The 23,688-nt window shown below is 36.3% G+C and overlaps 1 protein-coding gene across 2 annotated transcripts in view; it reads right to left on the bottom strand.

Moving 5' to 3' along the window:
* LOC144970940 (alkaline phosphatase-like) overlaps positions 1-18,773 on the bottom strand; it is a 28,874-nt gene extending 10,101 nt beyond the window's left edge. Inside the window, exons 1-6 of one of the 2 annotated variants that reach the window (XM_078911144.1) lie at positions 18,702-18,773; positions 18,295-18,338; positions 11,724-11,795; positions 3,485-3,708; positions 2,589-2,763; positions 90-265 (exon numbers count right to left, since the gene is read on the bottom strand). In XM_078911144.1, coding sequence (XP_078767270.1) covers positions 90-265; positions 2,589-2,763; positions 3,485-3,708; positions 11,724-11,790 — 642 coding nt within the window. In that variant the 5' untranslated portion in view covers positions 11,791-11,795; positions 18,295-18,338; positions 18,702-18,773. Of the gene's footprint in view, positions 1-89; positions 266-2,588; positions 2,764-3,484; positions 3,709-11,723; positions 11,796-12,890; positions 13,100-18,294; positions 18,339-18,701 lie in introns of those variants that run through there. The other variant, XM_078911143.1, reaches the window with a different exon arrangement.
* Positions 18,774-23,688: the final 4,915 nt, after the last annotated feature.

Raw genomic sequence — 23,688 nt, 5'->3', positions numbered from 1 at the left:
CCAAAATATTATTAAATTTAACCAAGCGAAAGCTACAATCATATCCGGTTTAATTCATAGGTACCCCAACCATAAGCTAATTAATGTACCTGTATGTCGTGGTAGTTTTCCACCAGCTGTCTTGCAATGTCTTTAACTCCCTCACAACCTTCGACCCCGTCCATCTCGACATCATTCTCCCAGTCTCGATGCGGGATCTTGGCATAGCCAGCTCCAGGTGAGGCGTGAGTGACTCGGGCTGTGCTCACAATTCCCACGGATTTTTCTGGCATTGTGAATGAAATTTATCAGATAAATTATAATGTAAGAGTACATTCATCAACATGTATAATGGCCTAGATAGCATTAATATTAATAGCCAACAATCTTATTTTTCAGTTTGTGTCAAAGGATTTAGGATGCGAATAGGTCAATATAATTCCTGCACTTTAGACGCGTCTTAGAAACAAAAGAGAACTGCGTACGTTCAGCTTATTTACAGTCATCTATGATTATTTAATGGACTTATTAAAAAAACAACTTAGAATAATATTTCGCAACGGCACCATAAGATCCTGTCACCTAAGCATTCCACGAAGGAATATAGATAGTCCATCAAACAGGATGTCTGATGTCAACAGGAATCACCCATGTTGTCCAAGTGGGCACATTAGGGGTTAATGAATTTGCCCGAGGAAAAAAAACGAAAGTGCCTGAAGCTGGGCTCGAACCCGGGACCGTCCGGATTACAGTGCAATGCCTTAACCACTCGGCCACTTCGCCCCGCAATGGACTTAGTGTTGTTGTGATTCTCTTTCTCATCATGCTTCAACTCTTACAAATGGTGGTGTTTTATATACATACATATATCCATTCTTTTTTTTAAAATAGGGTTGGAGGTTAACATTGTTCTGTACAGCCAAAGTTAAATTTTCGCCTAAAAGCACAAAATTACTTTCAATTCTAAAACTATAAAACTATTTTTTTTTTACATCTTGATATTCGAGTAACAACATGCTAACAAGTTTTAAAGTAAGCGGGATTTTATCACCCGTTGTCTCAAATGAATAATATTTTTAAAATCTGCTAGGTCGTAATGATCGGTCCTTAATTTAGCCTCCAGTCTTGGGAATCAGATCATAATATTATAGTAGTGAGACACCATTAGAAGCTACTGCCATTTGGCCGCCCTACCGGACCGATCAAAGTTCATGGCTCAAAAGATTCGTCTCAGTCTATATTATTAATTTCTACAATAGTATAATAAGTATAATATATGAGTGCTTGTTCGTATTGGACTTTATTTTTCCACAATTACTGTGGGTTCTCCATTAACAAACTAAACCTGTCACTGATGTCACGACCACACAAAGAGTTACCTCCCTTCTTTGTACAAAAATATATATTGTGTAAGCTTTGAACTACGAGATATAAAAAGTACGATGAATTAGCATTTAAAACTATATTTTTACATAGAAAATATAAATAGTTGTATAAATATATTCATCATTTTTCAGTTTAATTCGCATTCTTTTAATTATTTACTCATATTCTAAATAGTAATCTGCTGGAAATACTAAGGACAGAGATGCATATACGAGATGGAAGTCGGTTTGGACGAATTTAATCCATCGAGGGGGCGGGGACATACACTCTTGAAACTCGGTGAGAAGTTGCCAGGCTTCTCCACTAGTAAGAGGAGACACTGGGAGGTAGCGAACCGGCATCGGTCAAGATCCTGCCTTACGGCAAAATCGCTTCATCAGTGGGGACTTTCCACCTGTCCAACGTGTACCCGATGTGGGAAAGAACCCGAAACCGCAGAGCATCTAGTTGAACGGTGTGTCGTGACGAGGGTTTCGGGCGGGTTTGCGACGGTGTGCGAATGCAGTGAATATTTGCTGATTGGGTCGATCGTCATAACATAGTAGTGTGAGCACCATTAGAAGCTGCTGCTACCTGGCCCTGTTGTTAGATTCATTTGCGCGCACGAACAGACTTTATTACCGGATTGATATCGAACGTCGATGGCTCGAAAGATTCGTAATACATAATATAATGCTTAATGCTCTAACCTATTCTGAAAAGGATCACCCAATATTCACGAATCGTCTCATTCCGCCATCTAGCAATCTCTCCATACTATGGGGCAACTCTGCACCCGACATGTCGGTCCCTGTTTTGAGTCCCACAATGGGGCTCCCAAAGTTGAGAACTTGGGGGAAAAAAGCACTTTATTCACATTCTCTCACCATACTCGGGTGTAAAATGAGTACACGACGGGTAACAGCGTTGTCTTTGTTTAAAAATATTATTGTATAAGCGTCCTTTTGGTGTCATATCTCCTCCTTCTTGTTAAGTGTCGCTGTTGTACTCGTGTGTCAAATGAGTTCATGGCCTGTAACAAAGATGTCTCTGTCAATTTAAAAAAAAAAGGAAAAATAACAACGAAAAAGAAAAGTAAGAAATTGCAATGGTGTCATGTTTCATCCTTAATGTTAAGTGCTGCTGTTGATTTGGAACCCCCCGTAAAGCGATTTGAGGATATTGCGCTATATAAAAGCTCACGTGTGCATCGTTTATACCAGATGTCCCCATTAATCACTAACTTTCTTTGAGACTCCAATCCGCAAGAGTTTCAAGAGAAGCCTCTTTCAAGTTGGTGCAGTCACCCTGTTCAACAGATTGGTCTACCCCGAGAACACCGTGTCTGGTTTTAACACCACTCCAGTAGGCAGTGCCTGTCCCTGCTGAGTCTGGTGTTTGTTGGTCTGTGTTGTATGTCTGTAAAGAAATTAAATAATAATGATGATCATGATGATGATCATCATCATGATCATAAGCATGATAATAATAATGATAATAATAATAATAATAATAATAATAATAATAATAATAATAATAATAATAATAATAATAATAATAATAATAATAATAATAATAATAGTAATAGTAATAATAATAATAATAATAATAATAATAATAATAATAATAATAATAATAATAGTGATGATGATGATGATGATGATGTGATGATGATGATGATGATGATGATGATGATGATGATGATGATGATGATGATGATGATGATGATGATGATGATGATAATAGTAATAATAATAATAATAATAATAATAATAATAATAATAATAATAATAATAAAAATAACGACGACGACGACGACGATGATGATGATGATGATGATGATGATGATGATGATGATGATGATGATGATTATGAAAGAAACACTAATAGGAGCAGGAGGGAAGAAAAAGGTAAAACAATAATACTGTTACATATTTCCCTTGATGACTGCTCTGATCGCTTTCACGTTTGCTACACAAAATACACCACAACATATGTTTATACCACCGGATGTGTGCGTTTTCTTTCTCTTTTTTTTTTTTGGAGTATGGAACAGATTGATAGATAAATCACTAAATGGATGGATGGATGGATCTTTGGATGGAAGGAGAAGATGAGCGAAAAAGTCGAGAGGGCTTACTTTGGCCAGTCCAATGTAAGGCATTTTTTCCATCTGCAGGCGATACTCCTCGCCAGTACCTCCTTCCATCTGTCCTTTCAATATTCTAGCAGCAGTAATGGTGGCCACGCTCATGCCGTCCCCCAGGAACATGATGACGTTCTTGGCCACACCAACATTGGGTCGAAGCTTGATCGCATTCTGTAAGGCTTTGTGACCTTCGTCTAACCAGAATTTGCGGTCCTCTGGAAAGAATCGAATTTTGAATTAATTTCATTTAATAAAACAAATAAAGAACATTTCAACAATGATAAATAAACCCATTTTGTGTCCGGTCATGTGAATTTCATCATGAGAGTTCAGACTCGTAACATGTGCGTACACGTGTTATTCCTTTATGATTCGTCTTCTTTATTATATTTTATCCTAAAGTAGGCAAAGACTGTTACTAAAAACCTCTCCATTCCCCACTTATATACTGCTAGTCTTTCCATCCATTCAAAGTCTTGACAATCCCTTGGGGTTCATCTGTAGGATTTTTACTCAACCCTGCTTAGTCTGCCTTGATTTCTTTCTCCTTGGGGCCATGAGGGTTTCCATGACTGGGATGGAAACAGTCAAATGAAAAGTACTTTTTTTTTGAGAGACGATATTTTTTCCTCAGTTATGTTATAAATAAGACTTCACAACCTTACACTATTCATCACGGTCTCTGGTGTTAAGTCTTGTTATAGTTGCTGTTGTCATTCCAATGCTAGCTTCCACCTCTGATGTGCTAGTCCCATCTTCGGTAAGCAACACACCCAAGTATTCAAATGAGGTGACTTGCTTTAGGTTTTCACCTTTGACATTGATTCTCGTCCCGTCTGAGGATTGTCTCGACTGTTGGCCTAGAATTTGCTACTTTTCGGAATTGATCTCCACCCCGTATGCACGAGCTGTTTCTGATAAACGATCTGTCAGTGACTGCAATTCGTGTTCATTAGTTGCCATCAAGTCAATGTCATCCGCAAATCGAAGGTTGCAGAGAACTCCGCCCCCTATTGATACTAGAGATCCGATGGTTTTTTGAGAGTTTCCTGCATTATTCTTGCCAAATATAGGTTGAAAAGAATGTAGCCCTGAACTCGGTACCTTTCGTGTACGAAGCAAGGACCGTCCCGCTAAGCCAGCTCCCCGCTAGCTACACTGCCCTTCTTTATTATTATTATTATTATTATTATTATTATTATTAGTAGTAGTAGTAGTAGTAGTAGTAGTAGTAGTAGTAGTAGTAGTAGTAGTTATGTTGTTTAGTGTAGTAGTAGTAGTAGTAGTAATAGTAGTAGTAGTATGTAGTGTAGTTAGTAGTAGTAGTAGTAGTAGTAGTAGTGTAGTAGTAGTAGTAGTAGTATAGTAGTGTAGTAGTAGTAGTAGTAGTAGTTAGTAGTATAGTAGTAGTAGTAGTAGTAGTAGTAGTAGTAGTAGTAGTAGTAGTAGTAGTAGTAGTAGTAGTAGTAGTAGTAGTAGTGGTAGTAGTAGTAGTAGTAGTAGTAGTAGAACGAATCATTACCATTATTCACTAAAGACCCTATCTTCAAAACATTCACAATACAGTATGTACAGACAAAGCACCAGTGACATTGGACTGGCATGTCGTTAATGCTTGCTTGGTGACCCGTTCTTGTTAGGGACAAATGGACAGTTGCTAGTACTATTGCACTTGTGTCACGGGTCGTAAGGTAGTTTGTAGATTACGTAATGGCAGTGGGTCGTGGGAGGTCAGAGTAAAACCAAATGTTCCCTATTTGAACTCGTCTCATTTATCTTACTTTTTTTTTGTTTGTTGCTTTAGGTCTCTTCCAACACAATTGAGGTTATAAGATTTGTCTTCCAGGCTTGTTTGCGCCGATATATTCTTTCTCTAAAATATTTTGACTATCTCACAACTCTTCTCTTAAAAAAAATATTTATTTATTTATTTATTTATTTATTTATTTATTTATTTATTTATTTATTTATTTATTTATTGTTTGTGGGAAGAAGATGGATGCTGAAATAATTTCGAAACTATCGCATTTAGCAATGAACTATTTAAAATAACCATTACCATCATAGTGCGTTGAAAGTGAGACTGAAGATTATCGGTACATAATGTCGCTAAAATGTTTGCATGGTGATGAAAAGTAATGATGATGATGGTGGTGATAACAACAATGACGACGAAGATAATAATAATAAAAATATATTAATAATAATAATAATAATAATAATAATAATAATAATAATAATAATAATAATAATAATAATAATTATTATTATTATTATTATATTATTATTATTATTATTATTATTATTATTTATTATTATTATTATCATCATTATTATTATCATCATCATCATTATCATCATCATCATCATCATCACCATCATCATCATCATCATCATCATCATCATCATCATCATCATCATCATCTTCATCATGTTCATAATCACCATCATCGTCGTCATCATCATCATCATCATAATCATCATCATCATTAGTATTATTATTGATATTATTATTATAATTATTATTACTAATATTAAATAAGACTAAAATCGTTGTCAAGAAAAAAGGTAATTCTTCAGAGTCATAAACTTCAACGTATTGCGATTCTTTAGCATTAAAAAATAGACCGTGACAATTGCTTGTTATCTTCAGGATAAAGACCCAGCAACTCAATCAGCGTGGGCCTGATTGGGGGGCAAGGGGGGGGGGGGGGGTTTGGGGAGGGCACAAGAAAATCACAGGTTAAATTGATTTCGCCTCATTGTCACCTTTCCACCAGGTCACGAGTGTCAGTCACAGTGTCAATGACATTCTTACGGTCCACACGGTGTAGGTCAGTATCTGGTTATAGTGCATCCACCCCATTTACAGTGTCAAGCTGTCCCCTGAGACCAATTTCATATGTGACCTACCGCCTAAAGGGGGCGGGAAGGGGGTTGGGGGGTGGGGGTGGTAAAATCTGAAGCTGAAAATCGAATTTCATAGCTTAGAAATATGACACATTCAATTTATTTGTGTCATCAACCAGTTAACTGACATAATCTGGACAATCACGTATTTACAAATTTGGCCACAAAGCTCGTCTTTCAAATATCGATCGATTTAACTGAACCTCATCTTGGCAAAAACTCTCAAACCGGTGGCCTCATGAGGTATATCTTTTTACTGGAGACATCGCGGCACGGTGAGATCTCTTATGAATCAATGCCCCCAAAATATGACCCGAACCTTCTACCAAGAGGTCGCTAACTAGTGCTGTAGTACTAAATCACAAAAGAAAGCTGTTAGAACTGGTCGTGTGAGAAATTATGTCAGTGCGTTCGTCCTCTCCGATGTAAACTTACTCTAGTGTATTAAATAGAAGGGAGGTGGGGGGGGGGGGGGTTAGTTATAGAAAGGGGATGGGGTGTGATCTTTGGCCAAACTTCAATAAATAGATGGAGGCAGAGGGCGGGGAGGGGGTGGGGGGGGGGTCGCAATCTGACCAATCCATTGAAAGGAGGGGGTGGGGGGGGGGGGAGGGGAGGGGAGGGGTGCGCATTTTGGGCATTTTCTCGGAGAGGCGAGATTTGATGTATCAAATGGTTTTCTTTCAATCAGAAATAGTAATTTAACAGCGACAGCATAGAGTCTTTTTCACCGGCTCATTACGTGAGATGGAATTTAATAGAAGGAGAGGGAGTGGGGGGGGGGGGGGGAAGGGGGTGAGAGAGAGAGAGAGAGGGGATGGGGGGGGGGGGGACCCGAAAACAAGACGGGGGGGGGGGGGGGGAGGCGTCTATTTGATACAGGTAGACTTTCGAATTTGAATTTTGCATTGAATAAACCTCCGGCTAACCCTCCAACCCTTCTTCACCCCTGTCACGGATAAGATGTAGATTATAAAGATTACATAAAATAAAACTGAATACAAGGAATACCTTGTCTATGTGTCAAACAGTTGACTGTAAACTATGTATGTACCCCTGACCTTTTGGAACTTGTTGGAAGTAAGAGATTCGTTCAAGAGGTTAAATCGTAAAATGTATCACAGTTATGTCTCGAATCTGCATGTTTTTCCCAAGGGCATAGAAGAAGTTAGATTTAAACATAACTTCTTTTTTTTGTCGTACTTTAATATTGTAGTATAAATCCTATTTTAAAAATTCTGTTTTAACGCCAATGTAACCTTTCAAAATGTGAAGAACATAACGTGGACCAACACGATTGGAATAAAAGCAGCTGACTGAATTTAAAACGATGTCACACCATCACGGCATTATTTATTTATCACCACCCCCTCCTTTCAATGGATTGGTCAGGTTTATTTTATATATATATATTATATATATATATATATATATATATATATATTATATATATATATATATATATATATATATATATATATATATATATATATATATATATATATATATATATATTATTATATTATATAACCTATTTATTCATTCAAGTATATATTCATTCTTTCAGGGGCATGCTGACCGGAAGTAATAAATAAAAAATAATTAAGTATTTTGGTTGATGCTGTATATTTAAACCACAAATAATTGGTTTTTGAAATGTATTATAAACAGCAACAGGTTGTGCTTTATAAAAACCACGAGATTACGATTGGTAATATAAATATCACCATGCCTGGAACTCAGCAACATTTATGGTAGTTTTTTTCATATCAAGATTACATATTTATTAATAAAACAATATGATTTATTTCACTGCTTCAATGAAATTAAATCAGCAAAATTAAAAAAAAAACAAAAAAAAAACAATGAAAGACAAAAAAGCACCAAAACGAAAACAAAACATATGAACACAAAACTAAACTAAGCTATAAAAAAAAAAAATCCCCACAAGCGAAAGGTATAAGCGATAGAAATTATATTTAACTTAGATTCGATTCGTTTTATGATTGACATTTTCATTTTTACTGAGTAACTTAAACCTGGGAAAGGGGGGGGGGCTGGGTAGGGGGGTGATTGACCTTCAGAACACGCAAGCTTTATTTACAAACATTATTTTACAACGCCAGAGATACTGATTCAGCGCCCTATGGGTGTAATTGTAATTATCAGTTGGATGACCTACTCCTCAAACTCCGGTCAACGATAAGATATATGACCTATGTCAGGTTCCTATCACTCGGCATCCATCATTTGTGAAGACTCAATAATATGCTGTCCGAGCATTTTTAGATGTTGCTGTCCAAAGGTACCGAAATTTTATCATGGGGGTGGGGAAGGGGGGGGGGGGGGGGGGGGGGAGGGGGGGGTGGCATTCTACTCAAAAGCAAAGGAGTAAGGATCGGTCTCGGGTTCAGTGAATTTGCCTTTTTTTTTCTTGACCCACTTGTTCACACGGGAGTTATTTAGTAGCAGGGGCTGTTACGAGTTTTCGGAAAGTACTTCACAATAGAATACCGTCCTACCCAAATAGAAGCACGCAATTTATTACATTCAGGCTCCATTTGAATTCAATTTTGTTTGTCTAGTTAACTCAACTTAATATCAGATTGAGACGGTCAGTCGGGATAGATACGCGATTTTCAAATTTCTTAAGTAAATGTCATAATACACACGCTCTTTCATTTCCACTTTTGACACCAGACGGTGTTATAATATTATGATATAATCACTGCGACTTTCCGGACAACCATCACCTCCACAACCGTAGAATATTCAAGGACGATGGGTGTCACACATGACTGACCTTATGAGATGATAAAATAAGACGTAAATATATTGCCTTAAGTTAGGACATAACAAATAAACTTAAACTTATCTGGTAACCATACTATTTGACGAGGTTTATCAGTTTAATAGTGATTTATTATTTTCAGTTAAGAATTTTTTTATGTGTCCGTTGTTTTTTAGTATTACTTTTTTTCCTTTACAAATGTAAATAAATAACTAAATAGATAAATAATGCCGTGATGGTGTGACATCGTTGAAAATTCAGTCAGCTGCTTTTATTCCAATCGTGTTGGTCCACGTTATGTTCTTCACATTTTGAAAGGTTACATTGGCGTTAAAACAGAATTTTTAAAATAGGATTTATACTACAATATTAAAAGAATCCAATCTTTATTCTCTTTTCAAATGAGTTTTTTTTTAAATTGTCAGAATCAATAATCTGGCTTAAATGTAAATGATTTGCCACTACGTAACCATTTGGTATAAGTGCAAAAGGTTCATAGGTCGTGTGTCACTTACGATGTATCACTGATGACAAGCGAACTTCGAATATTCATGACGGATATTATAATATGTAGGGCCTATTATCTCTGCCAGCAATTCCTGAACCCCCATAAAACTCTTGAATACCACAAGTGATCCATGTTCCAAAATGGTCACACATAATTTGGTGACCTGTTTTATAACTGGTTTCCGTGTCTCTTCTTGTTTCACATCCATAGGTCGTGGGTCACTTACGATCTATCACTGATGACCAGCGAACTTCGAATATTCATGACGGATATTATAATATGTATTATCTCTGCCAGCAATTCCTGAATCCCCATGGGACTCTTGAATACCACAAGTGATCCATGATTCCAAAATGGTCACACATAATTTGGTGACCTGTTTTATAACTGGTTTCCGTGTCTCTTCTTGTTTCACATCACGCGAAGGTAATAATAAATACATTTCCAAGCCAGTTAAGTGCCGTACTTTGGAAAGACACGTTTTTAAAAGTTTGGTCAGAAAACTCGTCCTTGAATTATAGATCGATCGAAATGACCCTAATCTTGGCTAAAGCTCTCAAACCTGGGATTTCGCGAGGTCCTAGTTTTAAAGGGTTTTACGAAGATAAGGATCATTTAAATCGATCGATGTTTTGAAGGACTGGTTTTCTGGTCAAAAAAATTGAAATACGTGTCTTTCCGGAGTACGGCAGTTAACTGGTTAAACTTAATGGATCTACCATCTGACCTGTCGAAATTTTGAACTGGAAGCTACTCTATCAGGTAGTGAAAGGATTATAAGACCAGTATAAGAGTTTAATTACGTGACTTAGTGGTATTCGATTCTTAACCTTCTCCTTAACACCCATAGGAAAATCGTCACATTTGTTATGGTGCAACCAACATTTTTGTCATCCTAATTCCTGTTGTACAGCATAATATTTGATCAAAAATGTTTGCTGTAGTTACAGTATATTAAGAGCTCTTTCAGCAGAACAAAAAATATGGATAGCAAGAACTATCTCTAACAGATTTTGTGTTCGAGTGAAATAAATCTGTTTTTGTATAGGTTGTGTTTGGAGTTTTGGGGAAAATCCGGAAAATGGTGTTAATATTTTACGCCAGAAGTGTTCGTGCATCACTTACGATAATAAAGATGTGTCGTTTGGCTTCGGGTAAAATCGTTTACGGGAAACATACGATAACTACAACATTGATTGATCGATATTTGAAGGGCGAGTTTTCTGGCCAAATTTTTAGATACTTACTGGTTTATTGATTGCTTTCCACTTTCTACCAATTGAGTACTGAGAGAATTTTATAATATAGTTATTATTTGAATGGCCCATTGGTGGCAATAGAAAACTAGAAATCCCAAACTGAGCCAGTCAAAATATAACGAAAAATTAAGGAGTAAATATGGCTCATAATGTGAAACAATACAAATATATTCAACATTTCGGCATTTGACCTTCGTCGGGCGATAGAGAATGACAAGATTTTAGAAACAAATTACATTCATATTAGGAAATAAAATAATGGGAGGAAGGTGGTGAAGAGCTGGGGGAGGGGGGGGGGGTGACGGAATAAAAGAGAAAGGAAAAGATAGATAGATAGATAGATAGATAGATAGATAGATAGAGAGAGAGAGAGAGAGAGAGAGAGAGAGAGAGAGAGAGAGAGAGAGAGAGAAGGGATGAGAGATAAGGATATGAAATAAGGAGACGAAACTTATTTTAAAATTAAGGACTGATGCACAGCTGAAGAAGAAGAAGAAGAAGAAGAAGAAGAAGAAGAAGAAGAAGAAGAAGAAGAAGAAGAAGAAGAAGAAGAAGAAGAAGAAGAAAAAGAAGAAGAAGAAGAAAAAGAAGAAGAAAAAAACGATGGAGGATGAGGAGGAGGAGGAGAAGGAGGAGGAGGAGGAGGAGGAGGAGGAGGAGGAGGAGGAGAAGGAGGAGGAGGAGGAAGAGGAAGAGGAGAAGGAGAAGAAGCGAAGAAGAGAAAGTAAAGAAGAAGAAGAAGAAGAAGAAGAAGTCATTTACCTTTCGAGTAAACGCATACCAACATCAACGCGACGAGTATTAACATCTTCATGATGGCGACGCACATAAAATCTGTGGAAAAAAATAGGATGCACAATAATGACATACGTCAATAATTAGATGCATAGTGTCAATTTTTAGACCATTGTGTGAGTTTTTTAAAAATCAGAACGGGCGTATTGGAATTTGTGATCATCGCTTCAGAACGAATGTATTTCGAAGTAAACTAGATGACAGAGATTATAAAGTCAAAATCACCTGAAATACAATAATTTTTGTTTTGTTTACTTAAAAAAATTAACTGAGCTTTTGTATAGCGTAATATCCACTAAAAGTGCTCCGAGCGTTATACACTTCGCGAAGAGAAAAAAAAAAGAAGAAGAAAACAACGAAGATCTGATCGTTTTATGCGGTATAAAAATATTTGAGTGCGATAAATATCATGGAATAGAACGCTTAATAATTGTGAGAAAACACCTCAGTACAATGTTATGTCGGGCGGGTTACACCATATGGATTTAAATCTAAAATGATCGGAAATTTGAAATAATTTTAGATTTTGTTAGGTGAAAAAATTATATGTTATTCTAAATAAAAAACTTTACCACGGAAATTTCAACTTTTAGCTTTTCCTAAATTATCATTTTAATCTCGATTAATTTCGACATAGAGAATGTTGTCTATGAAGCGGCCTTGCCCTCAAATCCGGTTGAGTACACTTTTATTTTTTCCAAGTATTCCGTGGTAATAACAATCGTCCAATATAGATTAGTCCTGTCATAAAAAAAAACTTTTGAAAAGAGTAAAAAGTAGTCCTTTAGAGCCATTCGACTCGTGGAGTCTGAGTTTATCCCGAATTCTATCAATTGCTTGCTATCCATTGGACAGGACGTTAGTCTATAGCAACGCACTTTTCGCCAGATCTATCAGACCCAGCTACTCAATCACTGCTGGTTGGACAGGAGGTTCAGAAAAAAAATTCGACTGATTATGATCCCTTTTCGTGTCAAGCGAATGCTCTACCGACTGAGTTATCGGGATACCTCTCCAAAACGAGTTGCTGCATATTTCATAACTCATTTATAAAAGGGGTTTTCACCAGACGTTTTGATAAATACGGCAACTTTTTTTCTTTTTTATCTTTGACAATTTTAAACTTTCTCTTACCAGTCATCGAATGCAATAAAACTCCAATCCGTAAGAATGCAGAGACGCGATAAAAACTTGATTTATTGCATCTACTGTCTTTTTGTATTATATCCTAAAAGGACCACCCCCATCCAACGACAAAAACAATTTGCAGTAACAAATGCCCTCATGATTTTACTAGATGACATGTCTTGTCCTGCCTGCCTGATTTCATGGTAAAACACGATAACACGTGTAATTTGTGTCAACCGTTAAATGTCACGCATTGTATTGTTGATTGCTATGAAACAAATTGAAATAAATGATGTCAATCTTCAATGGCTTGTATTTGCAAAAGGCCCCACGGCCCCATCACTGCAAATGTCCAGTTCAGTCCAATCAAAACAGGGAGCAGTCACATATTACTTTGACAATCTAGTGTCTTCAAAGCTGTTTTGAACGTTTCCAAGCATTCAATGTCCGTTATGTCCGGTGGCAGGACATTCCAGTCATTTATTGTTTGTGGGAAAAGACCTGTGTTTGTATGAGTCTGTTCTTGTAAATGGTTGTATGTATTGTGATGTATTGTATCGACATGTCGCGTACCTATCTGATTTGCTGTTTATGTAGTTTAGGATGATGATGGGTGAGTTTTGGTCGTTGATGGTTTTGTAAATAGCCTCTGTCAAAAAAGAATCTCCCCCCCCCCCCAAAAAAAAAAAAAAAACAACAACAAAAAAAAACAAAAAAAAAAAAACAACCAGAAACGACAGCCCAAAAACAAAAACAAAGAAAATAAATAAAACGATTAAATAGAAAATGGAAAAAAAAAAGAAAGATAAATAAATAAAATAGAAAAACTACTTGCCAATTTATCTAGATAAATCAGGGTACGTTTTCATGAGCGCGAGATTTAGTTATTTACTAGTCTAGTAAATGACTTGCTAGTCTTAAGACTAAGCGGAGCAAGTGACTAAAACAATCGGATTTCATGAAAGCTTTTTAGTCTCTGACTAGCTGTTCTCTTGCCTAGAAGTGGGCGTTGTAAGGACGGTGACTAATTCAGCTATTTTGTGCTGGCAACATCGCGCTCTCTAGTACATGATGGCAGGTAAGATACCAGCCTTCATACTTTCAACGCAAAAGATATCCAAAGAGGAAATTAGCAACACATCCGGTATAGATAATATTTAGTTCCTTTTCGTATTTTAACTTACTTTTGCCATGATGAATCAAAAACAATTCTTCGTATCCTAAATATATCTTCAAGACCTTTTGGTATTGAAACACCCCCCCCAACCCCCTCCTCCCAATGGGCTAGTGTTATGTAGCTGTTCTGTGTTATGAACCCATTTAGAGCCATTGGCATTCTACGTAAAATTCACCACAACGTTGTGTAGCACAGATCACTGCCATTCTCTATCACAAAAAAAGATTAGGCTAATGTTATCATGATTATAATATTGCAGATCAGATAGTTCACTTCTTTCATCTATGGTCTCTCTAAAATGTATCAAAGTGCTATCCTCTAATTGAAGTATAATAATGTGAACAAAGACCATAATCATGTAATCCTCTTTTGCTGATTATATTATCTGCTACTTAGTGACTGCAGACCGCCATATAAGGGCACTTGATAGTTTTTATGTTCATATTTAATAGAATAAAACTGGACGCGTTGTTTGAATAGGCTCTCAAACTACTGAATAGATAATAACCAAACTTTTTCAAGACAAGCCTGTATGTAGAGGAGTGTGTTAAAAACAGATAATATTCAATTTTAGCCTTTATTGTATGAAAACAAGAAAACAAAACAATATATTTTCTCTACACCCTTTTCAGCTTAATTACGATTTACACATTCGACCACAACTTGGCATCGAGCAATAGCGATACCTCAATGATATTATTTCTTTTGTCATCAAGATAATCCTTTGTTAGATAGTTTTTAGAGATCAAGATTTACGAAACATCTCATAAACCTGTATACATTTTCCCAGTTGGATGTAACGAACATTTTCACCTCACTTAAAATTTTGGCTTGTACTTGACTAACTGGTTGATTATAAATGGAACGAAACTGACGTCACTCAGCTATTTGTTATTGTTTTTAAACAGCCATTTAATTATTAGTACTCACTAAATTCTATCAATCAAACAAAAGATAGTATGCGCTTGGCTAATAAGTTCACAACATTGCCATCCGGAAGTATAACGAACCAACACAAAATACTCTGTGTAACCGTGAACTTTTATAGTCCGGATAAAACAGTTCAGTGAGAATTACTCATATACGCGGATGGCAAAAAAAAACAATAACAAAGACCCGAGTGACGTCAACTTCGATCTATGTATAAACGCTTACGGTGATACTAGTTTAGTGTGTTGGTAAGTTATAGAAAGAACGAACTTGACTTCACTCAGGTCTTTGTGAAAGAATACTCGGATGCTCCTCAATTTTTAAAAACACATTTCTTTCGACTTATCAATAAGGGTCCTGAAAGTATAGCCGATAGCAGAAAGTAGTTTTTTCACAGGGAAAGTTCGACTTCCCCCCAACCGGATACCAGAAGGCAGAGAGTAAATTCTTGGTGAAAATTATAAGATCTGGCGCTTTTTATGGACCACAACCAATTGTTCTTATTTCCCCCTTACGTAAACTATGTCAAATTAATTTATTAACTGTGTATTTTATGTAACAAAAAAAAAACAAAACACCAAAAAATCCCCCCCCCCCAAAAAAAAACAACAACAAAAACAAAACAAAACAAAAAACAAAACCTACTATAATATTCCGTATCAGCTTAATGTCATGGATTCATTCGTTGCTTTAATTTTGGAATTCCAATAATATAATATATTGTTTTGTGGTTTAACAAGATACAATTTATCAAAACATCCTTGAGATTTAGCTTTTATACGTCTAACAAATTACCCAATCTCTTGATAAATGATAATGATAAAAATAATAATAATAATAATAATAATAATAATAATAATAATAATAATAATAATAATAATAATAATAATAATAATAATAATAATAATAATAATAATAATAATAATAATAATAATAAGCCTGGTAGAATCATCACTTATGAAAAAACACAGAAGGCTTAAAGGATATAATCTGGACAAATAATGGTTAAATTCTAATAAGTCTTGAAATATATATCCAGTGGTAAAGGTTTACAAAGACATACTTTGCAGTGTTGAAATGACATTTCAGATTTCTATTTTCGTTGGCAAATTTTGTTGGAACAGAAAAGGCACGCACCTAATAAGCAAATACTCGAACCGGATACACTGAGAACTATTAATTTCAAACCTATCTTGTAACGGTAGCATTGCTTGTAGAGATAATGGAAGATGTTTACGATTTGAAGGAAATACAGTCTCACCAATAAAATCACCAACTTTGGCGAGCTAATAGTTGCTGATAAGTCACTCGCCTTTGGATGTAAAGGGCGAAGCTCGAATCCCGATAAGAATACTGGTTATGTAATAATAAAATTACAGTATTGATATCATAAAATACAATCATTTAAAAAAATATCCCCCAATTACCTTCATGCCTGGAGATGGAATTTAAGTATTTATTTCAAGATCATTATCATCCATCGTGGTTGGACTCGAGCACGTTACCGGTTAGCTGTCTCCACGAATCGCGATCCTCTGCGGCGCGAATGAAGTCTGCGTTGTTTTTTAAATCACTTTTGGCCATTTTAAGTTTATCAAATAATATGTCATTTTTTGTCTTCCTCTGGCTCTCTTTCCTTCGATCATCCCAGATGTGTACAACTTTTCTATTCAGTCTCTCCTCCACACATGTCCCAGAAACCGTAACTGCCTCTTTTTGATGGTACGAGTATCTATCGGTATTCTTCCTTTTCCCACCAGCTCTTCCTCATTCGTGTACTTGTCTGTCCATGATAGCCTCAATATTCTTCTAAATATTCACATCTGAAATGACTCTTACCTCCTTGTGCAGACTAGTTTGCGTCTTGTTACCGGACATTTTCGCAAACTAGTCTCTTCTCTATTAAAAAAAAAGTCCGATGTTTCGTTATCCAGTTTTTAAAAATCACAATAGGTCGTTGAATTGTATTGAATGCAGAAGAAAAGTCAATAAAACTGAGCCGTGCATATGATTTTTTTTTCTTCAAGGTGTTTAAAGCAATTGAAACTAAAAATAGTGAAAATCCACTTATCTTTAGAAAATGGTTAAAAACTGAGCTTTTCTGTTGGGCATATAATTTGGACTCTTAGTATTATTTTATTATAATATATTATGTCATCATCGAATTTATGTGTTTTTTATCATGCCAGTTCTATATTTGTATATCATACATGTTGTGTTGATGTAAAGCGCCCGTGAGCAATTCTAAATTGGAACTAGGCGCTATATAAGTTCATTATTTTATTATTATTATAAAGCTGTTATTTACAAATACAATGCATGCGTCCTCTACACTTTTACTTCCTTTATAGGCAAACTGGTGTGAATCTAGCTTATCCATTACTTTATTTAAAAGAAATTTTGAAACACTTTCAAGACCGTGGCGAGGTCCCGGTGTGAGATCTTTTGCCAAGATGAGGCTCGTTTAAATCGATCAATATTTGAAGGACGAGTTTTCTCGTCAACTTTTTAATACGTCTCTGTGCAGTGTAGGCAGTTAACTGGTTAAACATTAAAATCACTATTTGGCATCTAGTCCACATCGACCTGTTAGATGCGCTGGGTCACATATTTTTTCATTATTTTGTGATTACTCGAAAAACGCTGGATTTTGTTACAATCTGTCAGAGAGGACAAAATTCCAATTCCTTAAGAATTTTAATTTCACTATTTTAAAACTACAGCCACCGTTCCTCTATTATTGACGTTTGGTATTATTTGGGAGTGTAATTGCACCTAGCCTTTTTTTGCCCAGTGGACATGTTGTCCCGAAACTCTGCACAGTGTAACTACGAATTAGGTCTTGGTCTGGTGCATTGTTTTAGTTATTTTTTAAATAATTATAGACAAATTGATACCATGCAGTTTAGGTAAAATACTCACAACATCCGACAATCGGATAATAACGTACCAACAGACAAAACTGTGTGTAACCTCGGTGTTTAGTCTGATTGATAGAATTTAGTGAGAACATATAATTAAAATGGCTGTCTGAAAACAATAACAAAGAGCTGGATGACGTCAATTTCGTTCCTTCTATATAGCGCATGTTTGACACCTTACCACTTTACGAGTAAGCAACAAGGATAATGGCTGGTTGGTACATGATGATGATAATGATAATGCTGATAATGATGGTGGTGGTGGTGGGGGGAATGCTGGTGACGATGATGATGATGACGACGACGACGATGATGATGATGATGATGATGATGATGATGATGATGATGATGATGATGATGATGATGATGAAATGCAACTTACCAAATGCCGATTCAAGGACGATTTAAGTGAAGGGCGCACAAGGGCTGAAATCAGAATACAATTTCATTACAAATATCCGTCTCCTACAGGATTTGCGACACAATGAAAATTATGAGAATAGAATAACTATTATCATTCGCATCATCCACTTTCAATATTTAATGTACGGCTATTTACATTAACGTTGCAGTAGCTCAATTATGTAAAAAAAAAAAAAAAGTTTAATGAGAAACGTGCCGATTGCTTAATGATTATTTCGTTTTATTGTATCCTTTCCCGGCTCTTCTCCCCCCCCCCCCCCCCCCACCCCCTTTTCGAACTGCAAAATGATACCCTTCATGGGCAGATGATTGTCATCTGTATCGGGCAAAGGCCGAAAGCCTGGAGTTAAAAGAGTTAAGACTCACCTTCAAGGATTCACAGCGAATGGCAAATTGCTTCAGTGACTGAGGCCTTTTATGCTGTATCTGGTGTCTCTTACCTCTTCTTATCTTCTTTAGCCTACATATTGCCAACCCCGCCCCCCCCCCCCCCCCCCCCCTCCCCACTTCCCGCCTTACTTCCCACATACATTTTCTTCGCGTGCCCCCTACCCAGTTTTCCCTTCCCGTCGCTTCCTTAAAAATGCTTGTGCAGATAATATATTATAATAGACGATAATGTGCTAAACTCTTCTGCATCGGGAAGAAGAGAAGAGTGAGTGAGTGTGTGTGTGTGTGTGTGTGTGTGAGAGAGAGAGAGAGAGAAAGAGTGAGAGAGAGAGAGAGTGTGTGTGTGTGTGTGTGCGTGTGTGTGGAGAGGGAGAGAGAGAGAGAGAGAGAGAGAGAGAGAGAGAGAGAGAGAGTAAGCATGTATGTATGTATGTATGTATGTATGTGTGCGTAGTGTAGTGTAATAGGCTTCAACAGTCATGACGTCACTTCCCTCGTAATGACGCAGAGTAACTTAGTAATTGGCTCTAAACGACCGGAACAATGGCGGGCGCCCTTATGAAATATTTCTCCAACGAGCATAAAAGTGTATCCAGAGGAGAAAAACATTATAAATATGATCATGTTTTGACTTTTATATATTCTGATCACATGACATATGAAAAGTTCTGGACAGCATGAAGAATAAAAAGTACCGATTTTCTTTGTTTAGAACCACGCTGCTCGCCGTTGCTGGGCGACGTGACATCAGACTATTGAATCCAATTGATTGGCTGATACTGAATAAATAGATAAATTGATTAAATTATGGTCAAATAAAATGATGGAAAATAATAAACAAAACCCATGGATCTGGTGACTTCTGTTGTGATAAACAGAGGGTGAACATTGTTTGCTACTGTTAGATTAGGCTGCTAGCTAGCAGGTGCCCATATCAGCAAGTCTGATAATCTAACGCAGTTATGGGCCTATTTCAACATTGTTGAAATATACAATAGTTTACATTGGTTTGAGAGTATTACAATGAAGAGCCCATAAAGATTTGGGTTATCAGACCTGCAAACATGTACACATGCAAAGTACCTTACTTCAGATGAAGCATACTGCCAATAAAATGTGTGTGTGTGTGTGTGTGTGTGTGTGTGTTATGTGTGTGTTTAAGGGGGGGGGGGGGCAGAGAGTCAGACGAGTAGGAGAACAAAATAAATTGACCACAAAATCCATAAAAGAGGTCTCGAGAGTCGAATGCTTTACCAGTCGAGCTATCGGTGTTCACAAAATATAGATAGAAACATGGTGAATAGATTAACTCACTCAACCCTCACACCGACTATATCCGTAGTCTACCCTGGTTACCCCCTGCCTATTTAATACATTTTTATGAGACATTTGAGGCGTAGTATCAAAGCTATTTTTAAAAAGTTTTTGCAAGTTAATGGTTGTTGAATAAAACTATCTATGCACATGCTCATTTTAATACATTTTTTTTCAATTTTGAAAAGTAGCAAAAATCCCTAGGATTGAGTGAGGTATAATGGATGAATTAATAAATGATAAACAAATGGATTAATATAAATCTAGATAATGTAAAAACAGATTTATGATACAGTTTTGCCAAAAACTTTAATAAGCCAGGTGAAATAGCAATATTGATTTTAAAAATAATCTCTTTGTTACTGTCCACAAAATCTGGATAATCTGAAAAGTGCTTTACAACGTTCTATCTGTAAGGGAATAAATTGTCCCATTCAATATCTACTTCATCAAAGTCTTTTTAGAAAGCGATTATTATCTCATGCACTGCACAGAATGAGCAATAGGTCAAAGGTATTCCGCTATTTCATCCCAAAGCACAGTCGTTTCAATTTCCGTGACAAGATGGAGGAGCTCTAGCAGTCATACAATTGAACTTTTATACAGTGCAATATCCACTAGCTATGCTCAAAGCGCTTTACAATGTGTTCCTAGCCAACAGCAATATTTAACACGTAGGACGAGGGATGACGCCTGTTAGGCGATGCAACAATCATTTTCGGACAGAGACTGCGCTGTTAATGGCCAGGTACTCATTTTACACATGAGAACGGAGAGAGAATGTGAGTACAGAGCCCTTCAAACTTTGGAACCTTCCAAGCTAAAGGCGAGTGTCATACCAGTAGACCACATAGCCCGTTTAGTGGATATTGTACATTAAAAATGCCCAAGACGACTGTAATGATCATGTATAAGCAAAACAATTTAATTGGACTCTCATTTTTCAGTGTCTCCATTTTAATCAAAATAATATGCCTCATTCGAAATAGAATGTTTGGTCCCTTAATAATCGATTAAACCGGGTATGATTGCACATTCGTGACCAGCATTATGGAAATAACAGCCTGCAGTCCTTAACCAGTTTACTAAAAACTAGAAGTGCCTAAAATGAGCCAGTAAGATGGAGAGAAAAATAAAGTAGTGAGTAAATATGCTATAAGGGAAAAACACAAAACAAACAACGTTTCGACTCTTGGCCTTCGCCAGGAGACAGACAACATCCAATATATCCAACACCTCTCCATACATTTACATTGCTTCCACGTTTGACAAAATGTGATTTTTTTTGTAACCTTATATTTTTGTGTTTGTTGTTTGTCTCCTGACGAAGGCTAAGGGCCGAAATGTTGTTTGTTTTGTGTTATTCCCATATATATGAGTCACATTTATTCACTTTGTTTTTCTCTCCAACCAGTTAACTGCCGTACTCTGGAAAGACTCGTATTTAAAGATCTAGCCAGAAAGCTCGCCTTTCAAATATCGATCGGTTAAAACTCTCAAACCTGGGACCTTGCGAGGTCATTTAAATCCATTGTTATTTTAAGGATGAGTTCTCTGGCCAAATGTTTAAATACGTATCTTTCCAGATTACGGCAGTTAACTGGTTAATCTCGTTGTGTTGTGGAGAATGCTTGACACTTGATTAACATGTTAGAGGCATGTCAATGAGGCTAAAAATATATAAGAAAATGGAATGACAAACACTCATTTTGAAAACGTCCAATACATTTAGTTTAGCATTCTCATAAAAAGCGCAACAGTGTAATCTCACCATAAAACATGGCAAAACCTTACAAGGTCATAAAAACATACTATTTTATTACACAATAGATTGCAATATTATTATTATTATTATTATTATCATCATCATCATCATCATCATCATCATCATCATCATCATCATCATCATCATCATCATCATCATCATCATCATTATTATCATTCGTATTACTAATCCCTACCTTTCCTGGAAAACCCGTCAGATCACATTTTCAATGCTCCTCCTTCTACTTTTGGTTGCCATAGTAACCCGCTATTTCATATTTTCTTTTCGACAAAGACAACGTTGTTACCGTACTCAGGTGTAAAATTAGTATCTGGCCGTTAACACCTTTGTCCCTGTCCGGAAAAAAATGTATCGCGAAACAGGCGTCCTGTCTCGTTCTACATGTTAAGTATTGCTGTTGGCAATGGGGATTCCTTGTAAAGCGCTTTGAGCACGCTTAGTGGATATTGCGCTATATAAAACGGCTCACGTGTTTTTTCTCCCAATAACTCAACACGGAGCCACAGTGGAACTTAACCAGGTCAGAAGTCGTGCGTCATAATAAAAGACCACAAAGCCTACATACATTGTTCTAGAGGTCTCGGGTTTGCTAGTGAAATGCATAATTGTCTATTGCCGAAATAACTGCTGCTCGATTATTTCCTCCCGAGTCCCATCTTCTATAACTTATGGTTGTATAATGGAAAACATTCCCAGTTTTCAAGAAGCTTCATACATAGCGGCCAATTGTAACCAAACGACAAATTGCCACTATTTTGAGGAGATTAGAGACATATTATTATTATTATTATTATTATTATTATTATTATTATTATTATTATTATTATTATTATTATTATTATTATTATTATTATTATTATTATTATTATTATTATTATCAAAGAGATAAAGCGGGACATCCTAATCCATAATACCGTTATGACTATGACCCAAAAACAACAGTGTGTTTGGACTATTAAATAATATAATCTAAATTAAGAAATTGTTTTGTTCCTTGTTTTAGTTTGCTAATTTTTAAAAAATCATAACCCTTGGACAAGCAAAGGTTATTTCCACACATGTAAACAATCCTTTTTTTTTTCTTCTCCAGATTGCCAAATCGGGACAGTTCCGATTTTATCATGACAGTTGGCCGATACGTACTTATTACATATCGTGATGCCATCACCTGGCATTTCATCTGAGAGCTGTAGCCTGAAGGATCAGTCAGTATATAAAAATAATAGTACATGTGACCTATCGTCTAAAGGCAGTTTAATGTCGGGAAGAACCGTTGAGAGGACCTCAAACAGAGAGGTCTGTCCCTCGAGATGGCTCTAAGAATAGCTGCTGACAGGACCAGGAGGAGATCCCTTGCATCGCCTCAAGTGCCAGCAGGCCCGGAGAGGATTGAGTGAGTGATGAACCATGCGCTAACAAAGCGATTTTAGAGTAAATACTACCAATATGAGATTTTACTCTTTGTCTCTTTAATAAACTATGTCTATTATTGTCCTCATTAAAACACAATAAATGTTTCTTGTTCTTTAAATTAAAAACAACCTAACTTAACTTAACATAACATGGTTTAAAGGCTTAATTTAGGATTATATCCTTTATACGCTTTTGATATGATGAGAAATACAATATGATCTATCAGTAATATCACCAATGAATCATTAAACAAATTATGAGTAAGAAAACATTATATGTCATATATGACCAAGTTTTAATACCAAATTACCCATACATTATTCTGATTTGAGGCGATGGACCATAGTTGTGTATTCTTCACATATCCAAAAACGATAACCTTAAAGGCTTTTCATTGGACAGAAATTAACTAGTTAACTGATCATAAAGAATCTGCCTATACACCCTGCC

Source organism: Berghia stephanieae, chromosome 4 (assembly GCF_034508935.2).
Source record: "Berghia stephanieae isolate SIO BIC M18660-M18661 chromosome 4, UCSD_Bste_1.3, whole genome shotgun sequence".
Classification (NCBI taxonomy): Eukaryota; Metazoa; Mollusca; class Gastropoda; order Nudibranchia; family Aeolidiidae; genus Berghia; species Berghia stephanieae.
The sequence above is the reverse complement of the archived record's forward strand: the minus strand, read 5'-3'. Positions and strand labels throughout refer to the sequence as shown.